At 46.2% G+C, this 17,492-nt stretch overlaps 3 protein-coding genes across 3 annotated transcripts; 1 reads left to right on the forward strand and 2 right to left on the reverse strand.

Annotated features, from left to right (window-relative positions):
- Positions 1-352: 352 nt before the first annotated feature.
- Positions 353-1,285, reverse strand: EDB91DRAFT_183662 (uncharacterized protein). The gene is made up of 6 exons (XM_041326350.1): positions 1,159-1,285; positions 1,063-1,104; positions 840-989; positions 672-787; positions 526-546; positions 353-471 (listed from the first exon to the last, which is right to left on the reverse strand). Exons 1-6 carry the CDS (start codon positions 1,159-1,161, stop codon positions 450-452), a joined length of 354 nt encoding a protein of 117 aa, XP_041169920.1. The 5' UTR covers positions 1,162-1,285; the 3' UTR covers positions 353-449.
- A 165-nt stretch (positions 1,286-1,450) lies between these two features.
- On the reverse strand, positions 1,451-3,075 carry EDB91DRAFT_1255762 (uncharacterized protein; the record flags this gene model as incomplete). The annotated part of the gene is made up of 6 exons (XM_041324036.1): positions 1,451-1,847; positions 1,967-2,076; positions 2,136-2,246; positions 2,299-2,349; positions 2,400-2,732; positions 2,788-3,075. 6 exons carry the CDS (start codon positions 3,073-3,075, stop codon positions 1,451-1,453), a joined length of 1,290 nt encoding a protein of 429 aa, XP_041169921.1.
- A 14,089-nt stretch (positions 3,076-17,164) lies between these two features.
- On the forward strand, positions 17,165-17,365 carry EDB91DRAFT_1040186 (uncharacterized protein; the record flags this gene model as incomplete). The annotated part of the gene is made up of 1 exon (XM_041312869.1): positions 17,165-17,365. A coding segment is annotated over one exon (201 nt), but the record flags the coding sequence as incomplete, so codon positions are not given.
- Between the last annotated feature and the right edge of the window lie 127 nt (positions 17,366-17,492).

The raw sequence follows: 17,492 nt of genomic DNA on the forward strand, positions 1-17,492 counted from the left end.
TCTTGTGAGGCCTTGTTATCGAAGCCAATGACGGCCTTCGATATATTGGTTCATGAAAACAAGCAATGAATTAGATCGAGACCACGATGGAAGAGAAGCGTACTTCGTGGTAGGACAGACGCTCAGGGAATTCGTCGCACGCGTCGAGAAGCATGATTCCAAGGACGACCACTTTTGGTATGATAACAAGGTGGTACCCAAAATGTCACTTAGCTGTGCCAAAATACGGGTCCGAAGATGGATACGCTATCGGTAGGCTATGCACGCACGCTCATGGTAATGGTTAGGAGACAAGACACTGTATGTAATTATCCCAGCACTGAACAATGACGAGTGTGGCAGCGGGGACGCATGGAACATATATGAGACACCCTGAAAGTAAATTTCACAGAATGATGATCGCGACGGAAATCTACCCTCCTCGCCCTCGCCCACGTCCACGTTGTCCGCTACCTCTGGGACCTCCACGGCCTGAGCACGATGAATTAGGACCGATATGGCATATTGGGTACGAAATGGACAGACCTCTTGGTGGGGCACCTCGGCCTGTATGGAGATTTCATGCACCATATCGATATTCCATGAAAACGGCGTGCGGTGCGAGGATAATGAAATAAACGAATGGTTAGTGTGCCAATTCCGCAATTGCAGAGCGATCGAATCAGACGCACCACCTCTCATATTTGGTCCTGCTCCTCCTCGCTGCACTTCGGCCAGCTTCTCGTGCGCGTGCTTGCTCCTCCTTCACAGTATCTAACAACGTGTCCGGCACTCGCAGGTATTTTATCTGAGGGTTCTTCAGCGGCACTGAGATAGTCAAACGGGATCCTTGAACGCACTGTGCTGCCGCGAATGTAACATTCTTTCAACTTCCAGAATCTGTCACCGTCTGCACTGGTCTGATACACCTCCCGTAGTGTTATGTTCATGAAGTTATCACAATTGACGAGGTGACCATTGAATGTTTCGCCATTTTTCAGCTCTACAAGCTGCGATTGTTAAATCGGATAGAAAACGTAGACAGATTGTCAGCTTTAGATGATGCACGAGACCGAGACATACCATGGGTTTGTTTTGTGCGGCAGTCAACAGTGACAGAGGCAACTATAAATTGAGAAAAGCCATCAGCAATTGTACACATATTTAAAAGGCGTATACCATGTTGTTGTAAAGCGAGTCTTTTCTCGCTTATTGATGCTTGGGTCGTGCTCGATAGTCGCGCCCAAAGACGTCGCAGTATGTATACCATCTGTGGCTGTGCTGCACAACTCCATCCAAACGTCAACGTAAAACATATGTATGTCATATTATCATCATTCGGAACGTAAGGATACCTATACAAGTACACTTGAACCAACCTGATATACCCCAAGCTCAGATCACCTTATCATGATTCGGAACGTAAGGATGCCCATACAAGTACACTTAATCAACCCGATATACCCAAAGCTCAGATCACCAATTCCACCCGGCCATTCGAAGTCTTAACAGTGGCGCGCCCTTCAGTCTTTTTGCTCTCGTCCCAGTAGGCAGACCCTCGGAGGCGATATCTCTCTTGCCTTTGAGTCACGGCCCTGCGACGACCCTGTCCAGAAGGATCCTCAACAGGCAGCTCCTTGAAAAGGGCTGCTGCATTAGAAGTATTCACGTCGAATGAGCCTTCGAAATTGCTGTGCAACTTAAGGCTTATTGCTGCGTTAGAAGACCCCGTGTCGGATGTGAGGAGTGCGTTTACAGGCATGTCAGTGTATTCAAGACTGACGTGTCCATTTGAAGTATGTGTTTGGACGTCGAAGATACCGCCATTGCCAGAACGCGTGATGAGATCCACGTTGGCATCAATTTTACTGATACGTGTGGTTAGCCGTGGAACAGAATGATAGAACACAAGTCTCATACCTAGTTACTTGTTGTCATCTTGAGCTCACTCACTTTCCCATCCTCTAGGTTGAAAAGTGAAACAGACGCTTGAATGGGGCCGTTCGAAGTTTCGAGCTTGAGAGAAGAGCCACTATTGAAATGCCCTTTAATGGCGCCATTGCTTGAGCGGATGAAACCATCCTCGGTGGTGATAGACTGATCGGCAAGTATTTAGATGAGTCATCTTAATAAACCAGGAAACCAAAACAACCAACCTTCGCATTTACGGGGCCATTCGATGTTCTGAGTGATATTCTATCGAAGGAGATGGTGTCCCAGACATCTGCGACATCTTGACTGTAATTAGATGTCTCTGTCTCGAATGCCTTGATGTGCAGAGCGTCTCCATTCTTCCCCGCGGGTAAGCGTGATCTCCACCTCAAATCTTAGCTGTTGTCCATTACCAGGGAAATACGAGAATGCAGGTGTCTGCAGAGTTCTATTTAGATGAAGGTTGAAACGAGGATTGAAGTATTTACAAGGATACCAATACCATTCTCATCTGCTTGTCGTTCGAGACGACAAACATTGACATGATCCAGCGCTTTGCGAGCGTGATAGCCAACCCGCACTCGAACACCAACTTTATCTGTCGGCTTGGTGGACTGCACGATATCAACATGGCCGGATTGTTGAGAGCCCCTCGTGAAGAAGTAGATTGCATCGGAGTCGACGGGGAGCTCTAGGAATGCCTCGGCACTATAGGGAAATTGGTTCAAGCTTCGATCAGACAATATCCAGTCGGAGCCGGTGATGCAGTGGTGGACAGTGCCATCTTGTACCCCAGGATAAGGTGGCTCACCGGTCCAGAACTGATCAAATACGTCAGCCAAAGGGATATCACTGAACGAGAGCAAAATGGCATACGGGTCGAGATCCACGGTTGAAAGCCATGTCGGCGGCAGAGTTGGTGAACGCAGCAACGAGGAACCAGATAAGTACAGCAACACCGAATGCTTTCCAGAAACGTTGTGCGGGTGACTGACGATATACGACTACCACTACGTCCCTTGGAGGAGAATTGGGTTGATAGGATATATGGGGAGTATACGGAGGGGGGGATAGTGCATCGGCCTGGGGGAGGCCGCTTGAGCTTGATCCTGCCGTCTGAACGTTGCCTGTATTGCGTTTTGGGCTTGTATCAACAATTATCATGCCGTTGATTTCAAAGGTTCCTCTTGTGCTGTTGAAGCCAAAACTAACTAGTAGCTGTGGATGCGCTCACACATTATAACTTATAAATGCTGTGATCTGGGCTGCGATGGCACTCGTGACCTGACGCCTTCCGCGCTAATTACCAAGATGACTCGTTCGCTTTATTTAAACTTGATTCTAGGAGAAGACTACCCGGGGTGAGAACCATGAATCCAAGCGAGCTCCGCAGCTGCTGCTTGACACGCCGCGGCGCAGTCCCTTGGTCTCTCGCGTTTTGCCTCGACTCACTGCTGCGGTAGCCTCTTTCATACTACAGTATAGGACCGGTCCTTTACCCACCACATTTTGAAATGCATCCCATCACACAAGTCCTTTTTTCGAAAATCGTAGTAGACAGTAATACTTCAATATCCATGCAAATGCTATGAACCAACGTCGAGAGCTATCAACAGCGATATTAGTGTGTTGTATGAAGATCAGTGAAAACAGAGCTATCTTTGACTTTACCAATCCTTTACCTACCTCGATTTAGTCGTCACATCACGCAGCACCGTAACAAAAACAACTCGAAAAGGCAATGATAAGATCACAAGATGCGGAAGCTGAACCGCGTGACAGGGATGTGTGACAAACTCACCAAGATAAGTCTTTCATAAATTACCTACTAGTCCAAGCCCATTGTGCCTTCGGCACAGGAAGCAAGCAGAGTGTGAAGCACTCTGCTGAAGGCACCTTTAGTGCTTTGTCTCACTGTGTCTTCAACACAGGCTGACTATTTAATATTACTTAGTTGTGTGAAATCAATAATTTCTTACATCTTACATTTCATCAGCAAAACACTTTTTTTCCCACCACCAAAAAATGGCTGGCCACAGCTTGGTCCCTTCTGTACAGAGCCCACAGAGGCAAAGTGATTTGCTGATGTTAAAAAATATCATATACTTTTGTTTTAGTTGTGGGATGTTGCACAAACAGTGAGACTGAAGTTTACCTGGGACACTGGTTCAGAACCTCGGTTCGACCTGGACCTTTCTGAACCAGACCCATGGTCTGGTCACAGGTTCAGCATAGCCCCTGGACCGAACCTTCACACAGGTCTGGGGTTCGGCTGATACTGATAAATCACGAACATGTTTGGACACATCCGAATGCATCCAAACCAACTGGCAGAGGAGGATCCCTATGGAAGCTTCCATACCTGATTCACTCAACACCATCATCGCTATTGAATGATCTCCAGGCAACAAATGGGCATTGTCAGCCCTGAATATATCAATCTCAGGAGATTCAAGAGCCTGAATAGCTTCTACTTTGCACTTAACCCAGTGGCAGCATTCCTCAGTGATGTTCTGGTGAGCCAGACATCATTATTTGGATTCTAATATATCTTACTATGTCAAGAACATATCTCTGGGATTCTCATTTGCATCTTTCAATGCTCAATGTCAGTCCATGGTGATTACATCTTTCTGTGTGTGGAAATGGTACATTCAAGGTGCATTAGTATAATTCTATGTTACAGTTTGTGGTCGGTATAAAATATCTATGTTAGGTCCAATATCCACCCTTCCTGCTGTGAAAATGTTGTGTGCACTTGGACCTGATGGCCAATTGAAAGATGCTAGCGACATTGAGTGGTACAACGATTGAGATGATGATTCTCCCATGCTCCCAGCACCACATCCTCCCACATCCAATGACAAATTAACTGCCTTCATGTTGCATCGCTCAGGTCGAGCCATTGTTATGACCAACGTTCACCAATAATGATGAAGGCGAGTACACAACCACTAGGACTCGGTCAGAGATGATGAGGAGTAACAGGATAGTATTGAGCGTGAACGTCTAAGTCACTACAACAGTAGGAAACGAAGAGGTTAAGTCTAAGGAGCTCTTATGCTAACTACCCTACTTTTATACATAACATTGAGTAGGAGTCTGAAAGAAATCAGCCAATGAGAAAAGAGTCGTATGATACTGCGGATGAGTAAGTATGACATCATGATATATAAGCGACTGAGTAAGACGGTTACTAAATAGAAACCCAAGATCCGACTGGTTCTTCTTTAGGAAGCGAGATTGTTCTAGCCCGTGGAGTAGGGGAGCCAATCGGAGAAGCAACGGGTGACATATGACGAGGAGTCACGTGACTGGCTCGGGTACTGGAAGTAGCCGAAGGAAAACCGAGAAATGAAAAATGGTTCGTATTAGGAATTCATGACATTACCCCCTTTCTAGGATGAGTGTCCTCGCGAATGTAAGATGGTCGTATATTTTTCTGTCTCCATTCGAGGAAGTCAGGGGTCGTCAGAATTGAAGCGGAGATTCGCGCCGATTTAACTGCATTTGGGTTTTCTGCATAAAAGTCGGCTACAATGAGCGGCGTGTTCTTCACATCTTCCTCTGACTGCCATGTTGCTTCTTCTACTGCATATCCTTTCCATTTTACTAAATACTGCAACTTGCGCCTGTATAGGCAGCTTTGCAATATTTGCTCTGCTTCATATTCTGGGACTTGGTCAACAATCTCCGGCGGCGGACGCGTTAGAGGTGGGTGATCAACGAGTTGAGAGGTTTGATGTGGGGTGAGTAACGATACATGGAAAACTGGGTGGATGCGATATTTAACCAGGAGCTTCAACTTGTAGTTTAGCTCGCCAGTCTTCTCTTCGATTTCGAATGGTCCAAGACGGCGGTCGGACAATTTTTGGCTCGGACGGCGTTGTTTGATGTTTGTTGCGTCTAACCATACCTTGTCGCCTGGTTTGAATTCTGGTGCGTCTTTTACTTTATGATCATAAAAGCGCTTCATTCGATCGTTCACTATTTCCAGCATTGCTTTCGTCTCTTCTTGTGCCTCCTTCATCTCAGCTACTCTCTGGTCGGCATGGGGAATCATGTGGGAAGAATTAGGGGAAATCGTAAACTCGGGATTATAGCCGTAGACACATTTGAATGGGGAGTGTCCAGTGACGGTTACTGAGTTGTTATGTGTGAATTCAGCGATTGGAAGCCAAGAAACCCAATCATTCTGATGGTAGGATGTGAAGAGTTGTAGGTACTGTTCGACTTCTTGATTGACTCGTTCTGTTTGTCCGTCAGTCTGTGGGTGATATGCTGTTGACATGGACCACTTGGTTCCTAGTCGTTTCGAGACTTCCTGCATGAACTTGGACACAAACTGTGTCCCCCTATCCGAGATCACCTTCTTCGGTGTCCCATGTAACTTCCATACGTGATTGAGAAATAAGTCCGCGACTCCCTTAGAATCAACATCCTTGGTGGTTGGAGCAAGATGCGCTTGCTTCGTGAAACGATCAACGACTACCAGGATACTGTCTTTGCCCTGGGAGATGGGTAGATCGGTGATGAGGTCACAGCTAATGGTTTGCCATGGTCCTTCTGGAACCTCGTTTGGCTTCAAAGGTCCATGGGGTTTTGACGGTAGCACCTTCGTTTGCTTGCATCGATCACATCCATCTACGTAGTCATTGACCCACTTCTGCATCTGGGGCCACCAATAGTTTCGCGAGACAAGTTCAAGAGTCTTGGCACGTCCCATATGTCCTGCTGCAGGCGAGTCATGGAAGATCTCTAACACTGAGCGACGAATTTCCTTGTTACTGGGAACATAAACCAATCCTCGGAATAAAATGAGTCCATCCTCCGTATTCCACTCTTCCAATCCTCTTCTCAACTGTATGGGGGCCTTCTTCAGGGTTTCGATAGCATTTCGGACTTCCGGATCTAAATCGGTACAGTTTCTGATACGCTTCAACAGCGAATGCTCTCCTTCTATCAGAATCTGACCTCTTTTTGCGGCTTTGATATGAAAAAACTTGGGTTTCAGAAGCACGTGATCGGAATTGTCATTTTCTACCCCCCCTCTGTGGTCTGGCCTCCTGGACAGAGCGTCGGCAGTGTCATTAACCTTTCCTGGTTCGTGTTGCAGAGTAAAGTTGTACTCTGCAAGGAACAAGGACCATCTTGCCTGTCTTCGAGTTAACTTCTGGCTCATCATGAAGTACTCGAGGTTTTTATGGTCCGTCCAGATTTCTACCAGATGAGGTGTGCCCTGCACATAATGCCTCCACTCCTCCAATGTGCGGATGATGGCTAAAAGTTCTTTGTCGTGAATGTCGTAATTACGCTCTGCGTCCTGCATTGATTTGCTGAAAAAGGCCACTGGGTGCCAGAGTCCGTCTTCTTCCAACTGAGAAAGTACACCACCAGTAGCATAGTCAGATGTGTCGCTCTCTATCTTTTGTTTTTTATTCACATCTGGCATGACTAGCACTGGTGCGGAAGTGAAACTGTCCTTCAGAGTCTTGAAAGCCTTCTCTTGTTTGTCCGTCCATTCCCATGGTACATCCTTCCTGATGAGTTCATTCATGGGTCTGGCAATGTTCGAGAAACTGAGAATGAATCGATGATAAAAGTTCGCAAATCCCATGAATCGTTGAATGTCCTTGACACAGGTAGGAGTAGGCCATTCCTGAACTCCCTTAACCTTGACCAGATCCATAGAAACGTGTCCATCCTTGACGATCAAACCGAGAAACTCCACTTCCTTCTTCTCAAAAGAACACTTTTCCAGTTTGAGATAGAGATCATTGTCCTGCAACCTTTGTAATACCTCGCGCACCACCTTCCGATGTTTCTCTACATCACTGTTGGTGAAGACCAAGATATCGTCAATGTAGACTACAACGACCTTGCCTTCCTTTAGATCTTGGAAGATTTGGTCCATCATAGTTTGGAAGGTAGCTGGGGAGTTCGTCATGCCGAAGTACATTACGACTGGTTCATGATGTCCAAAAGGAGTTTTGAAGGCGGCCTTCCACTGGTCTCCTTCTCTCATTCTGATATTATTATAGCCCCATCGAACGTCCATTTTTGAAAAAAGCTTCACACCGGAAAGGCGATTGATAAGGTCCTGAGAGTGAGGGAGAGGGTATGCATTTCGGATGGTTTTTTCATTCAACCTCCGATAGTCCATGACAGGTCTGAGCTTTCCGTCCTTCTTAGCAACAAAGAAGAAAGGAGCTGCTACTGGAGATTCGCTATCTCTCAGTCGTCCCAAATCATATTCCTGCTTCAACCACTTCTCACATGCGTCATTTTCGGCGGGGGATAAGGGGTATGCCTTTGCATTGGGAGGAAGGTCGTTAGGGTCCTTGAGGTCTACCTTGTGATCCCACTTCTTAGACTCGGGGAATCAAGTAGACTCTTCTTCGGAGAAGACCTTAAGATAGTCATGGAGCCAGTCCGGCACCATTTCTTCTACGGGCTTCTTTTCCTTCTTCTTCTCCTCCTGCTGCGCTAACTCTGATGCCACCGAACTCTTGTACCTGATCCACACATTCCGTGATGAATCCTCATCCTTGACTTCCTTGATCTGCACCTTCTGACCAACAGTAGTAGCAAGGTCCGATTGTTCTTCATCCTCAAGCCTGGCAGGTATAGTACCTACATGTCTGTGCATTTTAGAGCTGAAGCTGTTCGATTGAACCCAATGATGGATAGAGGCTTCCTCAATATCCTCATCTTCGTCATCTTCTGCCGGTATCAAATCGGGCAACACCGGAAGGATCGAACAGTTCATGGCTGTTCACTTCTTTGCCTTGGTCTTTTTGTCCTTGACCTTGGCTTCTTGACATTTAACCGGGCAACGGTCTAATGCCACCTTCCCTGCATTCCAATCGATACTGGGGTTGTGGAATCGTAGCCAATCTATTCCAATGATGACATCATCGGTTCCTAGATCTGTGATCAGAAAGGCCACTTCTTCCTCGTGGTCCCCTATCGTGAGCTTCAAATCTGCATAACTCGTAATTGGTCCGGCGGAATTGTCTGTTTCGTCAATATTACGGATCGACATTGGTCGCAACAACTGCTTAGTTTGAACTTGATTTTTTTCTACAAATTTCTTGCTGAGGAAAAGGTTTGTTGCTCTGCAATCCACTAGAGCATTGACAGCTGCTTTCTTGTGTTTCCCTTCCAACGTAACTGGCAAGTAGAAATGGTCTCGTTTATTCCCAGAACCCAAGGTTGTCGTGGAGCGAAGTTCATCTTCCTCTCGTTGTCAAGCTCCTCGAGGTTCTGCCCGACTAGGAGTGCCTCCCTGATTAATCCCTCCAGGGTGTCTTTCCTGTTGGGATGGATGTTGGCCAGGTAGTTCTTGACTCGCTGGTCCAATCCATGGCGGAGTTTGCGCATCAACTTGTAGTCGGAGAAGTGACAGAAGGCGAGCTTCTGACGGAAAAGGGAGATATATTCTCTGACGGTATGAGTGCCTTGTCGGAGAGCTTCCAACTCTCTTGCTGCCTTCTCCTCTTTGTTGACGACGGTCCACATGACCCTCATGTCCTTGACGATGCTGTCATAGGACCCAGGATGGCCACTGAGCGCCATAGGTGTGACACTTTCTGCCCACTTGGCTGCTGCTCCGCGACAAAAGGAAACAAGACAGGTGCATTTCTGCTGCTCTGTTGCTCCTGGGTAACCTGTGAAATAGATGGCGAGCTGGGTGAGGAAGGTATCGATATCAATGGAGTTCTTATCCCCTGTGAAGTCCATTGGTTTCACCATCTTCAGATCAGAGCCTGAAGTCCCAGATGTAGTGCCTGGGATCTTCGTTGTAGGCAAGTTCTGCAAAACCGAGATGTGGCTCTCTGCCACCGTCAAGGAGTTCTCCAGATCCCTCGTCCTGATCTTCAGATAGTCGATCTCATTGTCTGCGTGCACCAGGCCTGCTTGCAGCTCGTCGATCTCCTTCTGCAGATTGTCTATGAATCGCCTGGTGTACCTTCTTTCTTGTTCGACGACGACTTGGATTGCGTCCGAAATGCTCTTGTGGGTGATGGTAGTCTCCCTGGGCCCTAAGATGCCAAAGGGTACAGAAGGGCCTGCGGTTGGGGTGGTGGATGATTCTACAGGTCCCAATGGGTTGTGCCACGCCAATGGTGTTGGAGAGAGGATGGTCGCTCTGTCCGGAGCATCTACTGCCGGCACGACTGCCAGCGCCATTGCTACTTCCGTATCCCCGGAAACGACGATCCCAGGCTCTCCTAGATTCTCGGACATGGAGGAATCTACAAGAGGAATCCAAACAGGAAACAGTGTGGAGTGCGAGTTCTCTGGCCACGACTAAGCGGGATCTGTATGGCAGAGCCGTGATAACGAAGGTGCGAATACAGCGCTTGTAGCGGTTCGTCAACCTAAATGAACTTGGGAGGAGTTCGCAAAAGACGCGGTGAACTTTGGGTCTACTTTTAGCACCCTAGGTTCCTATTGTAAAGTATTTTAGACAGTGAGAGGACTGTCGCGAGTGCCGTTCTGTTACGTAGAAAGCAGATATGGTAGTGTACAGTTGGCAGGGTTTTGGGCCTAACTGCAGACGTGCGGAAACAGGACCTAAAGTCACTGATCCTTATGAACTGGTGGCTCGTGTAAGACGAGGGCCTGGTCCACTTCTACTAAAGACTAACGTAAAGAGATTGATATACTGAAATGCGTCGGGGAAATGATGAGTGAACAAAAAATGTAATCCGCGAGAATATTCTCAAGCAGAATAGCACGGTGAAGTTCGTCGAGAACGGTGATGTCCAAGACAAAGTTCGAGTCGGAGTGGTAAGATAGACTTAACCTAATGTTATGACCAATGTTCACCAATAATGATGAAGGCGAGTACACAACCACTAGGACTCGGTCAGAGATGATGAGGAGTAACAGGATAGTATTGAGCGTGAACGTCTAAGTCACTACAACAGTAGGAAACGAAGAGGTTAAGTCTAAGGAGCTCTTATGCTAACTACCCTACTTTTATACATAACATTGAGTAGGAGTCTGAAAGAAATCAGCCAATGAGAAAAGAGTCGTATGATACTGCGGATGAGTAAGTATGACATCATGATATATAAGCGACTGAGTAAGACGGTTACTAAATAGAAACCCAAGATCCGACTGGTTCTTCTTTAGGAAGCGAGATTGTTCTAGCCCATGGAGTAGGGGAGCCAATCGGAGAAGCAACGGGTGACATATGACGAGGAGTCACGTGACCGGCTCGGGTACTGGAAGTAGCCGAAGGAAAACCGAGAAATGAAAAATGGTTCGTATTAGGAATTTGTGACAGCCATCAAACTGATGGAGAAAATTTGTGAGGCTGTCAACAGCGCTCCAGCAAAGCAACCAGCCCCAGCAGCTCCTGAGGGTCAGCCTGCACCCAAGCAAGTTCAAACCGACTCCCATCTGAACTGTCAAGATGATTATGACGATGACAAACCCCCTTCAGATGATGAGGGAGATGAAGGCAAAGAGGAAGAGGAAGCTTATGAAAGGACAAAGCCATTTGGAGATGAGGATTGTGAGCACCGCAAGCAGATGAAGAAAGATGAGTGCAGTGCAGACTTGAAGACAATATTCACGCAAGAGAAAGGCCGTATTAACCCTCACACCCAAGAATGTGAGGACAGTTGGTAGTGTGAGATATGCAAGTAAGTTTTAATGTTAAACTAATTGCACTGATAACTAACACCAAGTCCAGAACCAATGATGTACCATCCAGCCAATGTTTTTTTAAAGGCAGTATCTCAACCTGCCACACCCATATTGCTCACAATCCAAAGTGCCACTTCCCTCTCTACTGAGACCACTGCAAGGAACGAGGAATCAAGATGCACAATCGTGCCATACCTCTTAGCTCCAAGTCAACTGACAGCGCTCAACAAACATTAGACCACTCTCTTGCACCTAAGGTCCCTGAGTTCATAAAGTCTGGCCTGATGGATTACATTGTTGAGCTAATTGTCTCTGAGGATGAGGTGCATGATTGTGATTTTTTGTTTCATGTGATTGTGACTTAAGATACTAATACATAGGCATTCCAACTCATCAATAAGGGACCATTTTGTCGCCTGCTTCAATACCTTTGGCCCTTCCTTTCAGACAGGGATATTCCCCATTGTGTGAAGACTTGCAATGCAATTCTCGAATGGGCCAAGCTTGCCATTGAGCGCGTCAAAGAGAAGCTTAAGGATGTCGACAGCAAAATTTCCATCACCTTCAACTCATGGATGTCTGAACCTGGCGTGCCTTTCCTCTCTGTCACTGCGCATTACATTGACTCCCCAGACAGGAAACCTCAGGAGTGGGAGTTGAAGAGTGAGCAGCTTGCATTCATGATCACCAATGGCAATCATAGTGGTAGTGTTATGACCTGAGTTCACTGAATGGTAAAGTCAGACAACAACCACTAGGACTCGGTCACAGTTGATGATGAGAACAAGATAGATTTGAGTGTGAACATCTAGGTCTACTACAACTGTAGAGAACGAAGAGGTTAAGTCTAAGGAGCACTTACGCTAACTAACCTACTTATATACATAACATTGAATAGGAGATAGCTGAGTATAAAAGAAATCAGCCAATGAAAACAAGTCATACGATACTGCGGATAACTGATCATGACATCATGATATATAAGCAATGAGTAAGACGGCTACTAAATAGAAACCCAAGATCCAACCAGTTCTTCTTTAGGAAGCAAGATTGTTCTAGCCCGTGGAGTAGGGGAGCCAATCGGAGAAGTAATGGGTGATATGTGAAGAGATGAAGATGTGACGGGAAGTGAAGTCACGTGATCGATTCGGTAACTAGAAGTAGCTGGAGGAAAGCCGAGGAACAAAAAATGATTCGTGTTTGGAATTCATGATAGGTAGCAACATTGAATGGATTCTAATTGAAACTATTGATAAGTACGACTTTCACACCAAGGTTGGATGGTTTACAGCCGACAACGCCACCAACAATGACACTGCAATTCAGACTGTTGCAAACACTATTGACCCTTCTGGTACAAAATGGATTGCAAGCAAGCACTGTGTGCAGTAAGTGATCACATTCTATTAATATTATATACTAACATCTATTCAGTTGTATGGAGCATGCCTTACACCTAGCAGCAAAGCACTTTGTCAAGGACGTTGCTCCTACCCCAGCAAGTATTCTCAACAAGAATGCAGCTAATGACAATGAAGATGACAAAACAACTGATTTTGAGGTTGCCGACACTGTTGGAAAGCCCTTGTGCTTGTTACGCAGGTAAGTCTTCATCTGACCAGCCCGTTTAAATTTTAATGAACTATTCTTAGGTACGGAAATCTCCCCAAGCACGTACCTTCTTCCAGAAGTGCTGTGCTGAGGTCAATGAGCCTAACCTCGAGCTGTTGAAATGGATTTGCACCCGATGGGTGTCACTTTTCGGCATGATGGAGCGCATACTTAGGTTGTGTAAGGGGGTCAATAGGTTCATACAGCTCACGGATGATAGCGACAAAGTTCCAAACTTGCAGGGCAAGTCATATGGAACATTCAAGCTCTCAGCTGAAGAATGGAAGATGTTAGAATTGATGCATGATGTACTTCAGGTGTGTGCACGCTTCTTCATTGATAATATTTTATTAACCTATGACATTATCAGGAGCCTGCAAACGCTCAACAATCATTCTCTGCAACTCATGAACCCACTGTATGGCGCACGATTCCAGTACTTGAATTTCTCCAACAAACTTGGCAAAACATGGCTGGTTCTTCAAAGTTTGACGACTTTTCAAACACCATTAACTCTGGTATCGACAATCTTTGCAAGTGGTACCACAAGATTGATGAAACTGATGTCTATTTTATTTGTCTTGGTACACGTTATGTTTAATATAATGCCCTATCTAATGTACTACCTTGTATATAGCACTCGACCCCAACTACAAGGTTGTGTATGTGAAGAGTAAATGGGAGCCTTGTGAGTTCGACAAGGGCATGAGACGCCTGCAGAACATTTTCAACAAATACTATCACCATAATTCCTTACCCAATGCAGAGCCTGTTGTTGTGGCTCCTTCCTTGCTTGCATGCCAAGGCTCGTATGGCCACAGTTAGATGTGTGACGCTGTCAAATCTCGTGTTGCGGGTGATACTGCGAGCCGAAGGCCTCATCAAGAACTCAAAGACTATCTGGCTTCCCCGCTAGAGAATGTTGAGAACATAGTCGCTTGGTGGGGTGTGAGTTTTTTTCGAATCATTATTCCTTACAAGTTGACATAAATGCCTTTAGCATCATTCCATTCAATATCCCACCATCTCTCACATTGCAAAGGACTACTTAGCTATTCAAGGATCTGCCATTGCATCTGAACGAGCTTTTTCAAGCAGCGGCATCACTGGGACCACACACCAAAATGGTTTGTTGCTGACAATGTTTGAGGCACTTCAGCTGTTGAAGAGTGGATATCATCAAGGCCATATATCTGCAATGGCTCAAGCTGAATTTGCCACTGCTCATGAATACCCTGTCATGGATATGGTGTAGTTACTCATTCGTGTCGAATTTTTCATGTATTTCTTGCAATTTTTTGGAATTTATATGTAGCATTTGGATGTTCAAATGTGTTCTGAACTCGAACCAAACACTTCTGAATGTGTTTGCAAGGGTCCAGTCCAATGTTTGCCCTCCTTGCCTGAACCTGACCGATGGTCTGGTTCAAGGTTCGCATTTAGAGGCCCATGAACCAAACCAAACCGGACTTCAGCAGCACTAGTCCGCATATTGTTTTGCAGGCCTTGGCACTGCTGCTCACAATCCTTCTGCTGCTTGTCAATTATCTTGCTGATCTTGCATGCCCCACACATTACTTTTGGCCACTGTTCTTTCTCATTCACATAGGCTGTAGATAGTTTCTTCTTGAAATCTGGGTGAGTATCAAAACATCCCCACCACCAGTCTTTGACCTTTCTGTTGCTCATTCTCAGAAATCAGAGTGGGTGAGATGTGAGATGACTCAATGTTGCACAGAGGTGAGATCAGTCATTGATAAAACTGCTATACAACTAATCTATGGCAACCTTCAGAAACTGCAAAATCTCCTTCTATTTCAAGTTTGCTGCCATCACCAAAGCACTGCCACTGGCGATAGAAACACTCATGCTGAGTAATCTCTCAGCAACTCTAATGCTGACAGGGGTTCCAATATCTAACTCCAGCACTTGTGTTATCATCTTTCTGGTTGTTCATACCTTGCAATGTTTATCAGATCCCCTGTTCTTGCACTAGATCACTACAACATCAATGCAGGATTATTTGAGCAATCAATCCCCTTATTTTCATCAAAACATACTTAATTCAGTCATAACCATAGGGTTGTCCAGACAAGATCCACATGCATCAATGTTGCACTGTTGCAGTGGTTTACTGTGGCTGAGTAAGTTACAGGTCAGATCCAGTAGTGGGTCACCCAGCATTTTTCTCACCAACCACAGCAGCTATTGACTTGTTGTTTTCACCATCATATAGAGCATAGTTGAAAGGTCACTGTCCCAAAGTTTTAAGCTGAACTGCTGAGAAGTTCTCAAGGTTGGCATGAAATAAGTGCTCAAAGTCACACCAAAAAGTATGATTCTGTCATATACCTGATCCGACTGCTCCAATACTGATATCCGCTCTGCTTTCCGACCCCTCCGCCCCATTCATCCTCCGCTCCGTCCAATCACAAGTCTGCATTCTGCCCTACGCTTCCACTCAACCACTCAACCGGTCCCCTTCCATAACCTCTCCATTCAACTGGAGCTCTTTCCCCTTTTAGATATATGCCTTCCCTATTGGTACATAGACCCTTACTTCCGGATGGCTGGTAATTCCTATTACTGCTCGATCGCTGATCCGATGCGTACATATTGATATCCGCCCCGACTTATGTCTTCGCCTATGTAAAATACTTACAAACTATATCCTTGGTACATAGCTTTACTGCATAGTTATCCTGATCACTGCCTCATACATAGTAGTATATAACATATCATGTACTTAGATATTTTTCCTGAGTCTTAATATTACTTGTCTTCTCGCAGTTATACCTTGTGAGAATTCTCAGTAGAACCTTGCCTCCTCTGGACACAAGTCTCAACTTGTTGTCACCTCCGACCCTCTGACCCTCCGCTCCAACTTAGAGCCGTGCTCTAAGTCTTCCCCTTATTACTCCACCCCTATCAAATATCCTCCTTCGCCCCCCTACATTATCCTCCGCCTTTCCCACCCCTACCAACATTCCCCTGCTCCTATCCCCTCTCCGCATCACTCCCCACCTTCTCCGCTCCGCTCCTAGTTGGCCCACCGCTAGTAGCTCTTACTCCCCGACCCTCAGAGCGGACCAAAGCAGTCCAATTGTCCTACTGTCGGACAATGTCAGATCCGCTCCAAATTCGGGGCACGTACTCTGCTAAGGGCGCAGCGCAAGAGCTGAAGCCAAGCCCCGACCCCTCTGCTTCCTGAGTCGGCACGGTATCTAACAGATTCCCATGTATCCTAAGCACTGAGATTTTTGGCCTCTACTATGCCCTCACCTCCTCCTTCACAAAAAATAGTATATCTGAATCAAGTTGAACCCTGTCTTACAAGCTCTCCACCAAAAATAATTGCATGAGCTTGTGGGGTGGGTTTGCTAGTACTGACTGACCCACATATTGGTTTTGACCAAAATCAAGACCCTCTGATAAAATATTTATGAACATACACAACACTTCTCTAAAATTACAAAACCTCAATATTATGATAGCCAGGATCATTTTCTATCATTCCACGCAGTCCCTTAAATAAAATAGTCGGAAGTAGTGCTGGAAATCAGAAATCAAGGTTAAGTGACCCGTTTCCTATTCAGGCACAGCACATTTCCGATCCGTGGCGTCGGGATTTGAATATTTTCAGTTTGCACTTTGCAGTGTTATGTAATCGAGTTCGTCCAAATTGCTATCGTTTTCTTCTTGCCATTCGTCCATTCTAGCAACTATGCCTCCAGCAGAGATGAAAACGACGAACTTTAGAAATGTGCCGCTAGATGGCCTTCTCCGCTTGACCTGCACACCGAAATCCAAATCCCATTCCACCGCTAAGCCCAACCTTCGGCAAGTCACGATTCCGAGTCAGAACGTCCCGTCAGCCGTCAACAGCGACCCTTCTATCTCCAACCTGAAAGGCGAGGCGTACTCCAACATCAAATCTGAGTTCCAGGCAGTCAAGACCCTGACGAGGAAAGCCCTTATCCCACACCTAACTCCATCCGACCTAGAAGAGCTTTGGGCAATCTGGCTATCCGACCCCCGCATTCCGACGCGTGCGTCACGACATGCATGGGCCGCCTCACGGAACATAAGTCCAATACGCATCGATTACTGGTTCCGCTCTCGCAAAACAAAGGCGAAGAAATTGGGACAACCGATAGCGAACGAGACATACGAGCTTCCGTCGAAGCCATCAGCTGCTCCGGTGACCATAGGACTGAAGAGAGAGCTCATAACTCCATTCGTATCGCGTGCCTGCGACTCTGATACCACCGGTGTGGACCCACCATTTGGCGGCACTCTCATTTCAT

Source organism: Suillus paluster (assembly GCF_016628075.1).
Source record: "Suillus paluster strain FC165 chromosome Unknown EDB91scaffold_154, whole genome shotgun sequence".
In the NCBI taxonomy this organism is placed as follows: domain Eukaryota; kingdom Fungi; phylum Basidiomycota; class Agaricomycetes; order Boletales; family Suillaceae; genus Suillus; species Suillus paluster.

Excerpts from the sequence above, each read along its gene's own strand:
- EDB91DRAFT_183662 (XM_041326350.1), bottom strand. Across the intron at positions 788-839 it reads GTTACATTCGCGGCAGCACA|ATAAAATACCTGCGAGTGCC; the intron begins GTGCGTTCAAGG and ends AAGAACCCTCAG. Across the intron at positions 547-671 it reads AGGACCAAATATGAGAGGTG|GCCGAGGTGCCCCACCAAGA; the intron begins GTGCGTCTGATT and ends ATCTCCATACAG.